This window comes from Somniosus microcephalus, chromosome 2 (assembly GCF_052327205.1).
Source record: "Somniosus microcephalus isolate GS21.2 chromosome 2, FLI_Smic_1.0, whole genome shotgun sequence".
In the NCBI taxonomy this organism is placed as follows: Eukaryota; Metazoa; Chordata; class Chondrichthyes; order Squaliformes; family Somniosidae; genus Somniosus; species Somniosus microcephalus.
The window spans coordinates 25,771,231-25,789,345 of NC_140988.1; the positions used below are offsets into that span (position 1 = coordinate 25,771,231).

General features: G+C 44.4%; 1 protein-coding gene across 7 annotated transcripts in view; it reads left to right on the forward strand.

Annotated features, from left to right (window-relative positions):
• Positions 1 to 18,115, forward strand: part of hook3 (hook microtubule-tethering protein 3) — a 127,473-nt gene that overhangs the window by 78,128 nt on the left and 31,230 nt on the right. For 6 of the 7 annotated variants that reach the window (XM_086007766.1, XM_086007748.1, XM_086007731.1 and 3 more), the window contains 6 exons: positions 2,121 to 2,231; positions 2,605 to 2,689; positions 2,810 to 2,879; positions 8,546 to 8,686; positions 13,119 to 13,206; positions 15,426 to 15,460. In XM_086007766.1, the coding sequence (XP_085863892.1) occupies positions 2,121 to 2,231; positions 2,605 to 2,689; positions 2,810 to 2,879; positions 8,546 to 8,686; positions 13,119 to 13,206; positions 15,426 to 15,460 (530 nt within the window). Of the gene's footprint in view, positions 1 to 2,120; positions 2,232 to 2,604; positions 2,690 to 2,809; positions 2,880 to 8,545; positions 8,687 to 13,118; positions 13,207 to 14,943; positions 15,214 to 15,425; positions 15,461 to 18,115 lie in introns of all 7 variants that reach the window. The other variant, XR_015080978.1, reaches the window with a different exon arrangement.

An 18,115-nucleotide genomic window follows, 5' to 3' on the forward strand; every position in this document is an offset into this window, starting at 1 on the left:
CCCTTCTACAAGACTGAAAGATAAGAGATTACATTAATAATGTAAGAAATGGGGGTGGCGGAGGAGGGGGAAAAATAAAAAAATAGACAACCAAATACAGAGAGGAAGTATCAGTAGATTGATTGTGTTTATTTTAAATTTATTCTTGGGTGTGCCAAGGCCACACTTCGTGCCCATCCCTAGTTGCCTTGAGAAGATGGTGGTTGGCTGCTTTGTGGTGATAGGGCTTGAACGATAGTGTTGAGTGGGAAATGTCAGTTTATTGACTCCGCAACTATGATGCAACAGCAATGTATATCCAAGTTACAGTGGTGTACGACATGGAGGGGGACTTGTAGCTGATGACGTTCCCAGGACATTGCCACTTTTGTCCCCCTCCATGGTAGAGGGCATAGGGGAGGTAGGTGTTGAAGTCAGCTTGGTGGTGTCACTACAGTCAAATAATGGATAGAAGCATTAAAGAAATAAAACACATGAAAGAAGCAAAGGACGTGTAAATGGCTGAGACAGTGGAAGGCCTAAGGGTAAGGTGAGAAAGTGGGAGAGATGGAAGACAGAAAACGTGCGAATCGGATTTCAAATTGAAACTGACCTGAAAATAAAATAGAAGATGCTAGCAAAGTACAGCAGGCCAACCAGCCCAAAAAAGAAAGAACAGATTAACAGTGAGGGTGCAGCCCCACCACTCTGATTCCCTCTGCCAGAACTGTGTTCTGATGGTGTCCCCTTTCCCCACCCAAAACACCAAACGATTTCCTCTCCCTCCAGATATCTACAAACGCACCTTGCATCACCAGCAATCCCTGCTGTAAATGAAATGGAGGATATAGCTAAAGTTACTCAAGTCAGTATTCAGGCCAAAGGACTGCAAAGTGCCCAGGAGAAAGATGCGATATTGTTCCTGAAGTTGTGTTGAGTTTCGTTGGAACAACGCAAGAGGTCAAGGGCAGAGGGGTTAGAGCGGGAATGAGACAGCGAGTTAAGGTGGCAGGCCACAGGGATCTCTCTGTTTATAAGAACATAAATAGGAGCAGGAGTAGGCCATTTGGCCCCTCGAGCCTGCTCCACCATTCAATAAGATCATGGCTGATCTGATCTTGGCCTCAATTGCACTTTCCTGCCCGCTCCCCGTAACCCTTGACTCCCCTCTAGTTCAAAAATATAGAACATATGAGTTAGTTTTTCCCCTGCCCTCCCTCTTTTTTTCAGATACTAATATGCTTTTCAACTCTCAGTTCTGATGATACAGCCCTGAAACATTTTTCACCCCCGTCACTATCCCAATACAGACCACCATCTCCATTCCCTCAAGTCGGAGGGGCACATTTTTGTATAATGTATATGGCGCACCGCTGGTCTAGTCATCAGTTGCCAGATCTAGTTCAACCATATCGAGCATTATCATGCCTCTCCTCACCTAAAACAACCGATGATTCAATGATTATCTTGAAGCATAAGAACTTTAAGTTCCTTTTTCCATGACCAATTGCCTCCTTATACCCGCTCCCTTTTACTGAATAATTTTGGTAAACACTTGTTCATTATATTCTTGCTATTTTCCAAGATCAGAGTGCAGAGAGATACAGTTGACATGTAAAATCATAATAGGTGCAACTACTTAAAAAGCTGTTATCTATATATTGAACTTCATCCTTGTAGTGCTTTTGTTTGAAGTAATGTCATAGATTTTTTCAAAGCAGGAAATTCCTTTTTAATACGACAGACGTTTTCTGCTGCAGAAATCCAGCTCCCTTTGCAGCAGAATCTATCAGAATTTGTAGAGTTAAGGAATACTCTGCACCAGCAGTTGCTCGAAAGATTTCTGAGGGTTAGGCAGTTCTAGATTGGTTCCCTGGCTGTTCTAAATCCCAGCCTTCATTGCTTTTAATGAAGTCACCCTAAGATGTTCCCTGTTAACTGCAATGAAGTTAGATTAATTTTGTTTACTCTAAATTTGCTAAATGCTTGTACACCAATCAAAAAGTTCAACTGTTGCTGTATCAGTTTTGCTTTATCATCAGTTGTAGAATTTCAAATGTTTGGTAGTAATTGTGGAGGGATATTTTAAATAATTAAATTTCTAAATCCTACAATATTAATTTTAATTTTTATCGTTTTAGGTTGTTGAGCTTCAAAACAGGTTGTCCGAGGAGTCAAAAAAGGCAGACAAAATGGAGTTTGAGTATAAAAGATTGAAAGAAAAAGTGGATACTCTTCAGAAAGAAAAAGATGTAAGTTTCTTTTTTTAATTCATTTTAGATTTTGGTAACAAATTCTGACGTCTGAATTTTATTTGAAACAAAAACCGACTTTGACAAACCATGGCAGATTATTATAAACGTCACATTTATGTTGCACTTATTTCAAGTAATATTATACACCTTTTTCCTTACAACCAACCTACTGAAAGCTCTACAGAATTACAATAGAAGTTTTCTGAAAATTACTTCTCATAATGCTAATCTTATGCCCAAAAGTTAAAAGTACTTATAGACTGGGGAAATGGAACTTATTTTAAACTCACTTACAAGTAAGCAAAGTTTCATCATAATCTGATTTCAAATATTATTCTGTAAACTTTCTAAAACTCAAATATTTCTACAGAGGTTAAGAACAGAGAGAGATTCCTTAAAGGAGACTATTGAAGAACTGCGGTGTGTTCAAGTGCATCAAGGCCAACTTACAGCTGGTCTGTAGTAAAAGCTTTATTTTCATTTTGCTTTGGATTGTCTGCTGAATTACTTAGTATTTAATGAAAGTAATTGAATCCAGACAGCATAACATTGAGAAATCTTTATATTTCCCACAGGACTTATTCCAATGAATAGTCAAGAAGCATCGGACAGTTTAGCAGCAGAGATAATAACCCCTGAAATCAAGTAAGTAAAAGATGTGCTAAATTTTTCAAATAAGAATAATATATTTTACTCCAAAGGCAAATAACATGATTTAATATGAATCGGTTATGTTCCTGTACTGTTTCATTAGTCCAGTCTTCTAGCAGCTTTGTACCTTTAATTTCCAATTCTACTATCTCTCTAATCTGTTTCAAGTCTTTTGGGTTCGATTTTGACAAATTCAGTACTATTTGCATCTATAGATCATGGAAGACCCAACTTGCAAGATTGGTATATCTCAGAGTATAATGCCATGCAGGTATTATGTGAGGGGGTGACATAATTATCTTCATATATGATGAACAAGCTTTGAGCTTTAAACTTCATGGGCTGGATTTTGCCAATGGGGAGCTTTTGGAGGCAGGACTCCCACTTGTTGGGTTGTAGTCCCGCCTCCATCGACTTGTGGCCAACCCACGCTATTTTCCCTTGTTTGACCTTGTTAAGCCCGCCCAGAGGGCTTAGCAGGCCAATTAAGGGAAAGCCAGTTACAGGTGACGTCAGCGAGTGCCGTTTCATCTGTCAAGAGCTTTTGACAGATGAAATGTCATCGTTTGACAGCTGTGAAGCTGTCAAACACTGACAATCTGTCTTCTAATTTGAGTCTTTACTCAAGACTCAATTAGAAAGCCTTCCTGACCAGAAAGCAGAAGGCTGCAGCTTTTGACAGTTCAGCGGCCATTCTGCTTTCTGTGCCGGTGAGCTGAGGGACTCCCGAGACCTGAAGGGAGGAAGCCTGCAGGAAGAAGTAAAGGTAAGTAAAACTTATTAAAACACTTTACACACACCTCACACACTTACCTCTGCACACATGCACCCATTACTCACCTGCACACCGGACATCTCGACCCCTCCGACAGCCGTCAAGAAGCCCACACTTCAGGGCTCAAAATCGGGATTAGCCAAAAGACTGCCTGTTAACAGGCAGTTAATTGGCATTAATCCCCTTCCCGCCTCGAGAAGGCGGGACCCGGCGCGGGTCGACTACCCGCCCCCTGGCAAGATGGCTTGGGGGCGGGTTGGGCACCCGCCCCCAAATTCTGCCATTTTCCCGGCAGTCCCGCCTCCAAACCCGCCTCCCCGGGGCTGGTAAAATCCAGCCCCATGTGTTCAAAACTGGCTATACAAAAATCCATGGTTAGTAGGTGTAGCTCAAAAAAATGTATTTTGTACACCAGTTTCCTGTTGCCACAGAAGATGTGCACATTAATATTACATGCACCCAATTTAATCTTTCTTAAATGAGAAATTTATATAAAAGTTTACCTGAGGGACTGGTGAATTGTTCTGAGGTCAAGAGTTCTGTGCTTGGATGGGGATTTGCATCGATATGGTGATCCTGACAGAGTGATAAAGGCTTACTACACAGAATAAAATAAATATATTCCTATAAGATGAAAAGGGGGTGCATCAAAGTATAGCGTTCCATGGATAAATAGATTAAAGTTAAACTGAAAGTTAACAGGGAGGCTAACTATACTGAAGATAAATCATGAGGAAAATAGAAAGTGTATTAGGAAAACGAAAAGGGAGATTACAAGGGCTAAAAGGGAATATGCAAAAAGACTAGCAGATAATATAAAAGGAAACAGCCATAGCTTTTATAAGCATATAAAAAGTAAAAGAATAGTTAGATAGGGTAGGACCACTCATGAATGAAGGAAGGTGTCTAATTGTAGAGGATGAAAATATGGTAGAGATGGGAAACATTTTGCATTGGTTTTTACAAATACAGTAATGGTGAAAGAGACAGTGTAGGTGTACTATAGGAGGATGTCGAACAATTAAACCGCTGTTATAAATTTAGGTCTGTCCAGATATCCACTCGGATTCAGTGGTGTCAGTCAGTTCCTTAAGCAATCCAATTGCCTGCTTATTGTAGTTGACTCCCACTGCCCTATATCTACCAGCACAGTAGCAGACCCAGATGTGTAACAATGAAACTTCCTTATGTTATGGACCAGATCTTTGTGTCTAATGTCATAGAAACATAGAATCTTACAGTACAGAAGGAGGCTATTCACCCCTTGTGCCTATGCTGGCTCTTGGAAAGAGCTATCCAATTCGTCCCACTCCCCTGCTTTAGGCAAGGAATTCCAGAGCTTGGGCCTAGGCAACAAAAGGCACGGCCACCAATGGTTGAGCGATTATAGTCGGGGATGCTCGAGGGCAGAATTCGAGGAGTGCAGATATTTCGGGGTGGGGGAGGGGGGCGGGTTGTGGGGCTGGAGGAGATTAGAGATGAGGAGGGGCGAGGCCATGAATGGATTTGAAAGCAAAGATGAGAATTTTGAAATCGAGGGAGCCAGTGTAGGTCAGCGAGCACAGGGGTGATGGGTGAACAGGACTTAGTGCGAGTTAGGACACGGGCAGCCGCGTTTTGGATGACCTCAAGTTTACATAGGGTAGAACGTGGGAGGCCAGCGAGGAGTGCGGTTGGAATAATCAAGTCTAGAGGTAACAAAGGCATGGATGAGGCGATGTTACGGAGGTGGAAATAGGCGGTCTTAGTTATGCCGCGGATATATGGTCAGAAGCTCATTTCAGGGTCAAATATGACACCAAGGTTGCGAACAGTGTGGTTCAGCCTCACACAGACGTTGGGGAGAGGGATGGAGTCAGTGGCTAGGGAACGGAGTTTGTGGCGGGGACAGAAAACAATTGCTTCGATCTTCCCAGTATTTAATTAGAGAAAATTTTGGCTCATCCAGAACTGGATGTCCGACCAGCAGTCTGACAATTTAGAGACCGCGGAGGGGGCGAGAAAAGTGATGGTGAGGTAGAGCTGGCTGTCATCAGCGTACATGTGAAAATAGACTCTCTGTTTTTGGATGATGTCGCCGAGGGGCAGCGTGTAGATGAGAAATAGGAGGGGGCCAAGGATAGATCCTTGGGGGACACCAGAGGTAACGATGCGGGAGCGGGAAGAGAAGCCGTTGCAGGTGATTCTCTGGCTACGATTAGATAGATAAGAATGGAACCAGGCGAGTGCAGCCCCACCCAGCTGGACGATGGTGGAGAGGTGTTGGAGAAGGATGGAGTGGTCAACTGTGTCAAAGGCTGCAGACAAGTCAAGAAGGACGAGGAGGGATAGTTTACCTTTGTCATAGTCACAAAGCATGTCATTTGTGACTTGGAGCCGTTTCGGTACTGTGGCAGGGGCATAAACTTGATTGGAGGGATTCAAACATGGAGTTGCGGGAAAGATGGGCACGGATTTGGGAGGCGACAACACATTCAAGGACTTTGCAGAGGAAAGGGAGGTTGGAGATGGGGCGGTAGGCATCGAGGGGGTTTTTTTGAGGAGAGGGGTGATGACGGCAGCTTTGAGGGAGAGGGGGACAGTACCTGAGAGAGAACCGTTAACAATGTCAGCTAACATGGGAGCCAGAAAAGGAAGTTGGGTGGTCAGCAGTTCGGTGGGAATAGGGTCAAGGGAGCAGGATGTGGGTCTCATGGACAAGATGAGCGCGGAGAGGTCATGAGGGGAGATCGTAGAGAAACTGAAGAAAGATGCGAGTTTAGGGCTAGGGCAGGGGGGATCCTTAGAGGAAGTTTGGCCCGGTGGGCTAGGGGAAGGAAGGGAAGTGGCAGAGGCAGCTGAACAGATGGTCTCAATCTTAGAGACAAAGAAGTCCATGAGCTCCTCACACTTGTTGTCGGAGGTGAGGGTAGAGGAGACGGGAGAGGGATTTAAGAAGATAGTTAGCAGAGGAGAATAGAAGCTGGGGTTTATCTTTGCATTCCAGAATGATTCTGGAATAGTGAGCAATTTTGGCAGACGAGAGCAGGACCCAATGATTCTTTGTGGTCCAGCCAGATCTGGCGGTGAATGGCTAAACCAGTTGTCCGCCATATCTGTTTAAGCCTGCGTCCCTTGGACTTAAGGGAGCGAAGATGAGGGCCGTACCAGGGGAGTGGGGGCCACATTGAGAGAGAGTAATTGTTTTAATAGGGACTAGGGCATCAAAGGAGGTGGTGAGGGTGTGGTTGAGCAGATTGGTAGCTGCAGAAATGTCGTGGTGAATGGAGGGCCAAAGGCTGGACAGTTGGGATTTCATAAGTGCAGTTGTAAGAAAGTTGGGAGAGTTTGTTTTTTCCAGGGGCAGACACAGAAGGAAGTAGGGTTGCGGGAGGGGTGGAAGGGGGATGTGGGTGGAGAGCGATACGAGGAAGTGGTCAGAGATGGCCTTCTATACGATTGACATGGGAGTAGCGAGGCCATGAGAGATGGCATGGTCGAGAGGGTGGCCGTGAATATGGGTTGGGAGTTTACATGGAGGGAGAGATTAAGGGAGGATAGGAGGCTAGTGAGCTCAGAGGAGAGAGAGCATGATGAATTGAGATGAAGGTTGAAGTCACCGAGGATGAGAAGTCATTGAGTGCAGAGGCTGAAGGAGGAAAGCAGTGAAGATATTTCGGTAATAACATTTTTATGGTACTTGGGTGGGCGGTAGTGAACGAGAATTTTAAATGAGGGGTGGAATAAAGTGAGATGCTCAAAGGAGGAGAAAGTGTCGGAGGAGTAGGGAGACAGACCAAGGTGTGATTTGGTGATGAGAGCCACGCTGTCACCACGGCGGTCTGAGCGGGGCAAGTAGTGGAAGGTATAGCCAGGCGGGGACGCTTCATTTTAAGGGTAAGGGCCTAGAAATTCACTATGGCCCCGCCAGCTGCCTAGCGCCCAAAAGTTAGCGCTGGGCGGGAAGCCTATAGCGATCGTCAGATATTCATTGTTAGCGCCCCAATTCGGAAGCGGGCGCTATACCAGGGTGTGCCCGCCTCCGCTTGGTGCGCTGACACTGAATATCAGCGCTCTTGGCGCCGCTGCGCCAGGCGCTGCGCAGCAGCAGGCTGCGGTACTGCAGGCCTCCTCCTTCTCTTAAGGGGGAGCTGCCTGCAACAGGGAGATCGCCGCTGGATAGTGCCGGCAAATGAGCCCGGCACCACGGAGAAGTGCCGGGCTCGCGGAAAGCAGCCGGCAATGCAGCCGGGGGGTGGGGGGGGGGTGCGGGCAGGCGGCCGCCGCAAAAGCAGCCGGCCGCACCTTCCGCTTTATAGCGCCCCACTAAGGCAGCAGGACGGCCCCGTTTTCTGGTCGCTGTTTGCGGCCGCTTCGGAGGAGGCGGCCGCAACTAAATATGGGGATCGGCGCGGTTTCGGGGCGGAACCGGGGCACTGCGCACACCGATGACGTCATCGGTGCCGGCGCAGCGCTAACGGCTACCGCCGCCAATACCGCTGCGCTGAATATCGGCGCAAACTCATTTTTGGTGCAAAATCACCCTTTAGGCGTTAACTGGGCGCAAAGCTGGCAGCGCCTTAATGAATTTCTAGGCCAAGGTGTCCTCGCCCCTCAACCAAGTTTCCGTCAGGGCCATGATGTTGATGCAATCATCCACAATAAGCTCATGGATGGCAAGGGTCTTGTTCGCAAGTGAACGGACAAATATACAACAATTACAAGGCCATGGAGAGAGCGAGCAGAGCAATGGAAATTGTTTTGGATTGCTTTAGAAAAGATGCAGCACAGGCACGATGGGCTGAATGGCCTGTTTCTGTGCTTTGAAATTCTATAGTTGAATATCTTTTGTTAATTAAGTTACATAGTGTGTGATGTGTGGATTGACATTATATTCCTGCTCTAGGGAAAAACTTATCCGGCTGCAGCATGAAAATAAAATCCTGAAGTTGAACCAAGAAGGATCAGATAATGAAAAGATAGCTCTACTACAAAGTTTGCTGGAGGATGCCAACAGAAGGGAGAGTGAACTGGAGACAGAGAATAGGTAGGAAGCTGTCCAATAATGGATAATTTGCTGTAGTACATAATGGTAACACACTTCTCAAAAGTGATTTATTCACTCCAACTCAGAAGATGCAGAATATGTAATGGTAGAACTTTATAACGGTTATCAAAGGAAAAGGCTGGTGTGTGCTGAATAAGCGACTGCTGCAACACTAGCTGTGTGCTGGAGCTTTTTCTTTGCTCAGTTACTATGTTTTTTTTCCATGAGGTGGATCAGTTTTGTGGTGTTTGTAAGTTTTAATTTGAAAATCAAGTAATTTTGGTATACCATCACAAAGCCTTACCATTTCAAAAGCATTTGCATGAAATTAAACTGGTTTTCAGAGGGGAAATGGTGCAGTTGCTTCGTGTGCCTATAGAGTAATAGTGTTACGGCTGCATCCAGAGCTTTCCCCTCATAGCCAATTTCTGATCTGTATGAGGCTGCCAGCAGAGGCTGGAAACGTGGCCGCATGGAGATGGACAAGATTACCTGGTGAGTCATACCTCTGTTGGCATCTCCTAGTAATGCATCAGTTTTAGGAACACATTAGGTAATTAAATCTATAGAGTACAAGGAAATGATGCAACTCAATTAATTATTGGTGACACTACAAAGCAAATTTTCCTCTTTGTTATGCTCAGTTCCCAGGCAAGCAAAGAGGAAATGGGAGAAGAGACCCATTGCACAAACAGAAAATGCTGGAAACACTCGGGCAGCTTCTGGGGAGAGAACGGAAGAGTTGACATTTTGGGTGTGGCGTGTTTATGAAAACTGGAAGATATTACAGATAAACAACTTTAAAAAAACAAAACAAAGGAACGGGGTGGACCTGCAACGTGTGGAATTTGAAAACAGCTAGTGGCAGAAGTGACATTAGCATGAGACACTAGGAGGCATAATGAGAGAAATCACAGAATGTGAAGGAGGTGGGGTAAGGTAGATAGGAATGAAAGTACAAAAAATGGACAAAGTAGAGCAGGTTCCAGTGGCCTAGGAGCCGGTAGACAAAAAAAGTGACATCAGGTTGCCAGCAGTGTTCTGATATTAGTTAGGTTCACCTTGAACATAAAGAAAAACAGAAGAGCTTTTATAAGCACATGAGAAATAAAAGGATAGTTGAAGAAGAGATGGGAGTAGTTAGAGACAAAGGGCCTGAGCATGAGAGAATAGCATAAATGCTGAATAAATATTTTGCATCAGTTACTACAGAGGGAAGTGGAAGTCGGACTGTAGAAATGCCTACGGTGGATGTAGAACAGCCAAGACTGGAGATAACAACAATTTGCTTTTATAAAACACCTTTTAATGTAGAAAAACGTACCAATGTAGGTCAGCAAGGACAGGGGTGATAGTAAGCACAACTTGGTATGGGGTAGGATATGGGCAGCAGAGCTTTGGATAAGCTGAAGCATATGGAGGGTAGAGGAAGAGAAGTCAGCCAGGGGAGCATTGGAATAGTTGAGTCTGTAGGTGACAAAGGCAGTAATGAGGGTTTCAGCAGCAGATGGGCTGTGGCAGGGGTGGAGGAGGGTGGTGTTACAGAAGCAGCCAATGTTTCAAAAAGCCTGGTTCAACCTGAGACGGTGGCCAGGAGGAAGATGGAGTCTGTGGCAAGGGTATGCAGTTTGTGGCAGGGGCCAAAGACTATGTTTAACTGAAGGAAATTGTGGCTCAGCTGAGACTGGACGTCAGACAAGCAGTTTGATAATAGAGGCAGTGGAGGGGTCAAGACAGATGGTAGAGAGGTGGTATTGGGTGTTGTCTGCATACATGTGGAAGCTGACCCCATGTTGCCAAGGGGCAGCATGCAGATGCGGGTGGCCAAGGATAGATCCTTGGAAGACTCGAGAGGTAATGATGTGGGTGGCGGGGGGGGGGGGGGGGTTGCTGCTGGCAGATGGGAAAATAAGCCATTGATTGAGATGCTTGATTGCTCACCACAATTCGATAGGCAAGAGTGGAATCTAGTGAGGGCAGTCCACTGAGCTGGACAATGGAGGAACACTGTGTGAGGACGATGGTGTGGTTGACCGTATGCAAGGCTGCAGGGAGAGGTTGAGGAGGACAAGGAGAGATAGTTCACCATGGTCACAGTCACAGAGGATGTAATTTGTCACTTTGATCAGCCATTTCTGTTCTGTGGCAGGGGCGGAAATCTGATTGGAGAGATTCAAACATGGAGTTGCAGGAAAGATGGGCACGGATTTTAGGAGACGAAAACATAAGATGTGATAAATATTTAAAAGGACACTATTTAAAAGTGAATGAGAATAAAAGTAGAAAATTCACCAGGACCAGATGGGTTTGTGTCCCAGAATACTGAAGGATGTTGGGGAAAAAATAGCAGAGGCCTTAACCTTAGGAACACAGTACAGGACTAGAAGAGATACTTCAGTCCATCTGGCCACTCCCAAAAACTAATAGCTCTCAATTGCCCACACCCTCAAGTATTGATCCAATTCACTCAAGTTTTCCCACACAATATGCCTCCATGTGCAGTCCATTCCACATGTTCCCTCTTCTAAGCTTGAGGCCAGGTCCCCTGGTTCAAGAGTTTGTGGCTATCTTGAACATATCATCGGGGTTCAGTTTATCTATTCCCTTAAGGATCCTAAATACTTGAATACTAGCTCCCCTGACCTGCCTTTTCAGAGAAAACAATCTTTGACTCTTCCATTTGTCCTTCTAATTCATATGCCCAGTATCTGGGTACCCTTTTCTGCACTGCCTCCAATGCCTGAATAACCTCGCTGTTGTACAGCAACCAGAATTGTACACAATGTAAAGAAGTAGTAACTGAAGACATGGTTGAAAAGAGAGTTTTTGAGGATGCTTTTGAAAGTCAAGAGAAATAGCATAATGGAGAGTTCCAGAGAGTAGGGCCCAGATGGCTAAAGGCTATGCCACTGATGGTAGAGCAGCGGAGGAAAGGTGGGGCTGTCCTTCACAGGAGACCAAAGACTAGAACTATGAGAGGTTGTAGAGGTAGGGCAGTAAGGCTGTAGAGCGATTTGTAAATGAGGACAAGGATTTTTAATTTATTGCATCAGAGGGCAGGAAGGAAACTGGAATCCCCAAGGTAAGGGTGATGGTTGAGTGGGGGTTAGTACAGGGAAGGTTAGTACAGGGTAGGTTGCAGAACCCAGAGAAGTCGAGCCTGACGATGCCATAGGCGTGAATAAGGGTTGTCCCACAAGACAAATTACCGATGTATGCTGAGTATTGGCTTCTCCAATTTGTACTGGTTTGAACCCAGTACTTCACTAGTTCCAAAGGACATGAAGCTACCAAAGGTTGCAATTTTATTGAAGAGGAACTAAGCACAGAGGACAAGCTGAACACATTAACCTAGAAATTCACTGGTTTTATGCCAGTGAAAAATTAAATGTGTCCGCCAGTGGTCTGGAGCGGTATTGACACGAGAATTTCCAGGGTCAACTTATTTCTGATCCGTGTAAAACTTGTGTAAAATGGGAGTAAACTGCTGGGGCGTGTGGGAATTAGAGCACAGCCTTCAAAAAGCCAATTCTGGCTAAAGATTACAGCAGGAGGCTGGGGGAATGGCAGGTAACCAGGTAAGTGTGTGGTGAGAACTTAGCAATCACTGTTTATAGAAGTTTTACCTTTCTAATTGTTCGTTATCAGGCCACGCAGTGCATAAAATGCTCTTAGATTTTTCACAACACCTTTTTATGTAAGCAGCTTGCATGCAGCCTGCGACGCATCATGAAATCAAGTTGCAGGTGCTAGCGACATTATGAATGCGAAAAAAAGCTCTAGTGCACTGCTACTGGCCTCTTTAAAAACGCGGCAAGGAGTTTGGGAGCAGTGTTACTGGAGTGGAGACCAATTGTTACGGGTCTTAGTCAGACTGCCAATGTGCTGCGCCTCACCTACAGATGCTCCTGGGCACCAAGGCCGGGACCATTGGCCCTACATTACAACAGTGACTGCACTTCAGAAGTATTTCATTGGCTGTAAAGCGCATTGGGACATCACGAGGTCATGGAAGGCACTATATAAATGAAAGTTCTTCTTTCTTTAGTGGAAAATATGTTTGTGTATTCTGGGACATGGCTGAAAAATGTTAAAAAATCAAATGCTGCTTAAAACACTAATTTCAGTCTGTTGTGCCAAGTGTGTGAGGGAGAACAAGGGAGGTGGAGAGCACAAGGGGTGATGGAACAAAAGAGTAGGAGAAATAGGGTAAGATGGATCAGAAACGGCAAGAGAGTAAATTAATAAGAGTAGAAAAATGATGATCCACAGGGAGCAGTGGAAGGGAGGTGAGGCAAAGGAGGGTGGTGCCAAGAGAAGGGATAGCTAAACCAAAGCAGAACATGGCATAGGTGGGAGAGGAACTCTCTGTATGGCAATTGCATCTATGTGTAAACATAACTGAAATTTATTTTTATTCTTTTGTTAAAAGGCTAGCCAATCAGAGGATTTTGGAAATACAGTCTCAGATTGAAGAGCTTCAGAAGGCGTTACAAGATCAGGGCTCGCGAGCAGAAGATGTGAGTGTACCTACAGCGGCAGAAATTATTTTGAATAACATTCTCATTTCAAGGTCGTGCTCACAGGCTGCACGGATTGTTTTAAAACAAGCTTAACTAATTAACAGCAAGCCCATTCAAATGGCTTGAAATCCTTTGCCTTCGCCATTTTATTGGTATCTCCAATTTATTTTCTCCCCTTTTTTCAGAATCCCAGTATGCCAGTTCACAAGGCAGGCATCAACCTTCTGCATCATTACTAAAGTTGATGTGTCACCTATCCCACTACGTAATAGGTTATGAGAATGGCATCCAAGTTTATTTCCCTTTTAATATCTGGTTCAGCTCTGCAATACCTCACAAACTGTCTGGGGAACTGATACTCACTGCAAGGAAATTGCAGATACGGGTCCATGACTTGCCACATTAGTCTGATTGCTTCCCCCAATATTGCTTTGCTACAAATATCTGACTGCTGTAAAAGGAGATTGCTTAATGATGGCAAAGAAGTAATACTACTGCTCACTAACCAATGATACCAGTAAAGCGCAGTAGCTTATGATATTCTACTTTACTCTAACCCTATAAAGCTTCTAGCTACATTCATTGAATACTTCCAATTTTTCAGTCAAATTCTTGCGAAAATGTTTTTAAAAAACACCTCAGGCAGTTGTATTTATATTACTGATGAAAACCATTAAGAAGAAAGGATAGTGAATAAATCTGCAAGTGTCTGTGTCTAAAAGAGAATTATTTTTAACTCTTCTATATAAATGGTAATGAATTGTTGGGTTGCTTTGGAGGAGATAAAATACTAGTTTATTTTTTTTGTGCAAACATCGACGACCCACGATTGCGGGTGCCATTATTTATTTATTAATTTTAGACAATGCCAAGCAAGCAACAGCACACAATCCAAGCAGGGAAAAATAAACTTTCCAGAAAGGTGCCGAACACTGGGCAATAAAGTAATTTTTGAGGCCGGGCAAGTTTTTGAAGGAGGGAAATTTATACTCTTTAAACATTACAGGGACCCAGGGGCTCATGAGAACTTCGATACAGGGACAAAAACTGGATGGCGGGGAGTGGGGAGAGCACTATCGAGTCGTTGCTATTTCTCTATTTTGCTATGGCAGCGGGAATCTCTGGGCTCATGATCAGCACTTCCAAAAAGAACTAGATGTTGTACTGACCAGAAGGCAAACAACTTATTTTTAAACTGAAAAATACATTTAAACTGAAGTGTTGAAAATACCTGTAAGCTGGAACTGTTTGCAGGAGATGCCTGAGTTTGGAGAGAGCAGAGTCGGGAATCAGCCTGAGAGGGTTGAGAGGAATGTTACAGCACGACCAGTGGAGAAAATAGATATTCTAGGCAATAACTAAAAGTGAGTTACAGCTGGCATCCTCCTCGCAGCCCCAACCTCTTAAACATATTGAAATACTTTATTCTAAAGGCTAGCAGATATCCGCTTGCAATAGATATTGGAAAGTAGTTTTCTACATTCTTAAACAACTTTTATGAAATTAGGTGAAGGAAATAGTTTTCCACAAGTGGATTCATGAGGTTGTTTAAAAATGGCGGATTCTAAATCTTAAAAGTGACATTGGAAACGATTAAGTTCCTTATGTTTTTCCTTCCTGTCTTCTGTTTTTAGTTTCAGCATTAGTCAGAAGCGCAGATGCTGCTCCACTTAATAGTCAGAAATGGCAGCCTGTACGTTTGTTTCATTTCTGTAAATGTCATTTGTGTTTTAGTGTGGAAACTGGAAGCCACTCATATGCTTGAAAACAATGTGGATAATAAGAAATATGTATGAATAAAGTTCTCCAGATCAGGAGAGATGATGGAGCTGCTACTGATATCAGCTGAGAAGACAGACAAAACATTCATGTGCCAGAAATTAAGAGGCTTAAACTTTTTCTCGTTCATCTGTTACTGAAGAGTTTCTTCTGCTGGCTGGTGTTTTTGCTTCCTACTAACATATTATCTCTGTTTCTTGGCATGGCCATCTGCTGTAGGCTATTGTGAGTATGCCTTCATTTAAGTAACATCTTACATTGCTAACTGCCAGCATATACTAATATCAAACAGAAATATTAAACCTCTGAACTTAATTGCAATGTTTATACAGTTACATTAATAAACTTAGTATTTTAATATTTTGTACACTGGGTTGCATTTGGATCTTAGTTTTACCTTTTATGATTGTATTTTATATTTTTATATCTTTTTGCAGTCAATTCTTCTGAAAAAGAAACTGGAAGAACATTTGTAAGTATTTTTTTTAAACTCATGTCAAAAAGACCCGTTGACTAAGCATTCTGCCATGGGCAAATAGGGTATTAGCATCCTGTTTTATTGTCATTGGTATTTTTTTTTAATGCTCCCACCCCAAATGCTCATTTGGCTGTGAGAATTTCGTTTGAAAATGCTTCCATCGATGTGGGCTTTGAGTCAACGGGACAAAACCTCTTATAGAACATTCCAGTAACTAGAAGGCCAAAGTGTTGGACTGTTAATACTGACTCTCCTATGAGCTTCCCCTATCCTTGGCAGGTCATCTGGAAGGCAAACAGACTAGGTAACATCTTCTCCATTCCACTCTGACAGATTGACAAAGGCATTGCAGTGTTTTGTGGTTGAAGGCACGTCTATGGTCTCAACCATCTCATCCTGTCGACCAAGGAAAGGTGAAAAAAGGAATTGGGATGCGTTACAAATAAAAGTCAAAAGGAAAATGTTTTTGAGGGGCAGGTGAAATCTCTCAGTAGTCTGCAAATTGAAGAAAACTACTTAAGTAGACCATTGTTAATGTTAGGAGCCTCGGGCTGATTTTAGATTTTATGTCTGCCAAACAAAACTGTTGGTGCTCGTTTATGGTGGTTCATTGTCCTTTCGGGCCACTCGGGGTTACATGCAATGTAAGAAAGGTACCTACACTTAGTGTCTTGAGCATGGGAGGACCAAAAAGGCTTGCCTGTCTTTCTCACTACACCCCCCACCCCCCACTTCCACTCCCTCCTGCCTACACTGCACTTCACATCTAATCATTGTCAAGAATTCCTAGCATTTTTCAGTAGTTTGTAACATTAGATATTAGGGTGAAAGAAATAATGTGGAATGATTGTTTTCTTTCTTTCAAAATTGGGTTTCACTTTTTTTTTTAAGTGGGCTATTAAAGCTCTGTGCACAGGATGCATTCTGCAAAGATTGCAATCTTGCAAATTCTGAGATTAACGGTGGCAATGATTTTTTTATTAATCTGGTGAATTCCAAACATCCCTAGGTACAGTCTTACCACTGGATTGTTTCAGGGCCATCTATTGCATTCTAGCAATGATGTGCAGAATCGTAGGACCATAGGAATATATAGAACTGGAAAAGACCATTGGGGTCTATCTATTTGCTTCTGAAGTTCAAAAGATTCCACACTGTGTCCCTTATATTTCTCAGTTACTTCTTTTGCCAAATGATTATTCAACTCCCTGTTGAATTTACTGATACTAACTCCTTCAGGTGTCTCCTTAGACAGTCTATTCCACTCAATTATCTTCTGTAGAGTAGTTAAATCTAAACTGCCTGTTCATCTTCCCCATCCAGAGTTTCAGTCCATACCCCCTGGTTTCAGAATTTTGTGCTTATGTCAAACAATTTATTCAGGTTCAGTTTATACTGCTCAGAATCTTGAAAAACCTGTGAAGTCTTCTTTGAGCTTTATTTTTTCCTTAGTAATCTCAGCCCCTCCTCAAACATCAGGGCCTAGAAATTCAGTTCGTAGCGCCAGCCGCTAGCGCCTTAAGAGGGCGATAAGTGGGGCGCGAAGCAGCTAGCGCCTGGGCGCGGCGCGATCTGCGCCTTTTGCGAACTTGAGTGAAGATTTAGCGGCGGCGCAAAACCACAACGCCCGCTCAGCTGCGCGCGCAGATCCTGACGTCATTTCATGGTGCAACGCCCTTGGTGCGCCCTGAACCGGAACTTCAGTGGCGCCCCCCTTTCCGCCTGGCGCTCGCAGCGACTGGTTGAGTGGAACGGTTCCCAGTCGCTGGGGGGGGCGCTATTTAAAGGGGACTCTTCCTGCATTGTTTGTGGTAGCCATTTTGAACCACTCCTGTGTGAGAGAGATTTGGAAAGAGACAAAGGGAGAGCGCTTTCTGCTTTGACTCAGCGCTCGCACAGGTACTTCTGGCTTCAGGCCAGAGCTTTGCAGTTGGATTGATTTTTCAGTGCCATAGCCTTGAGTGGCCACATATAATGGGGACTGCAATGGGTGGAAACGTTGGGTTTCTGCATTGCATTGAAAGGGCTCAGACGCCGAGAGAGAGTGCCAATCATGGCCAGACGGAGAAGGGCCAACAGGCGTCGGCACAGGAGGCCTTACCCTCCCAGGGTATACCGCCAGCACTTCTCCTACCTCAACATGTCTGAGGGGCAGTGCATTCGGAGGCTTCGATTCAGAAGGGAGGTGGTCACTGAGATCTGCCACCTGCTTCAGAGAGATCTGCAGCCTTAGCTGAGAAGCAGGACGTCTCTGTCGGTGGCAGTGAAGGTGACAGTGGCTCTCAACTTCTATGCCACCAGCTCCTTCCAATCCGCTACTGGGGACATTGCCAGTGTCTCCCAGTTCGCGGTGCATTGCTGCATCTGCCAGGTCACGAATGCTCTCTTCAGAAGGAGACGTCAATACATTTCCTTCCCCATGACCCTGGACAAGCAGCAAGAGCGTGCCATGGGATTTGCAAGAATAGCGGGCTTCCCCATGGTCCAGCGCGCCATTGACTGCACGCATGTGGCTTTGCGGACGCCTCTAGAGAATGCCGAGGATTACCGCAACCGGAAGGGGTACCATTCGCTGAACGTGCAGTTGGCGTGTGACCACAGGCAGCTCATACTAGCTGTCAATGCCTGCTTTCCAGGCAGCAGCCACGA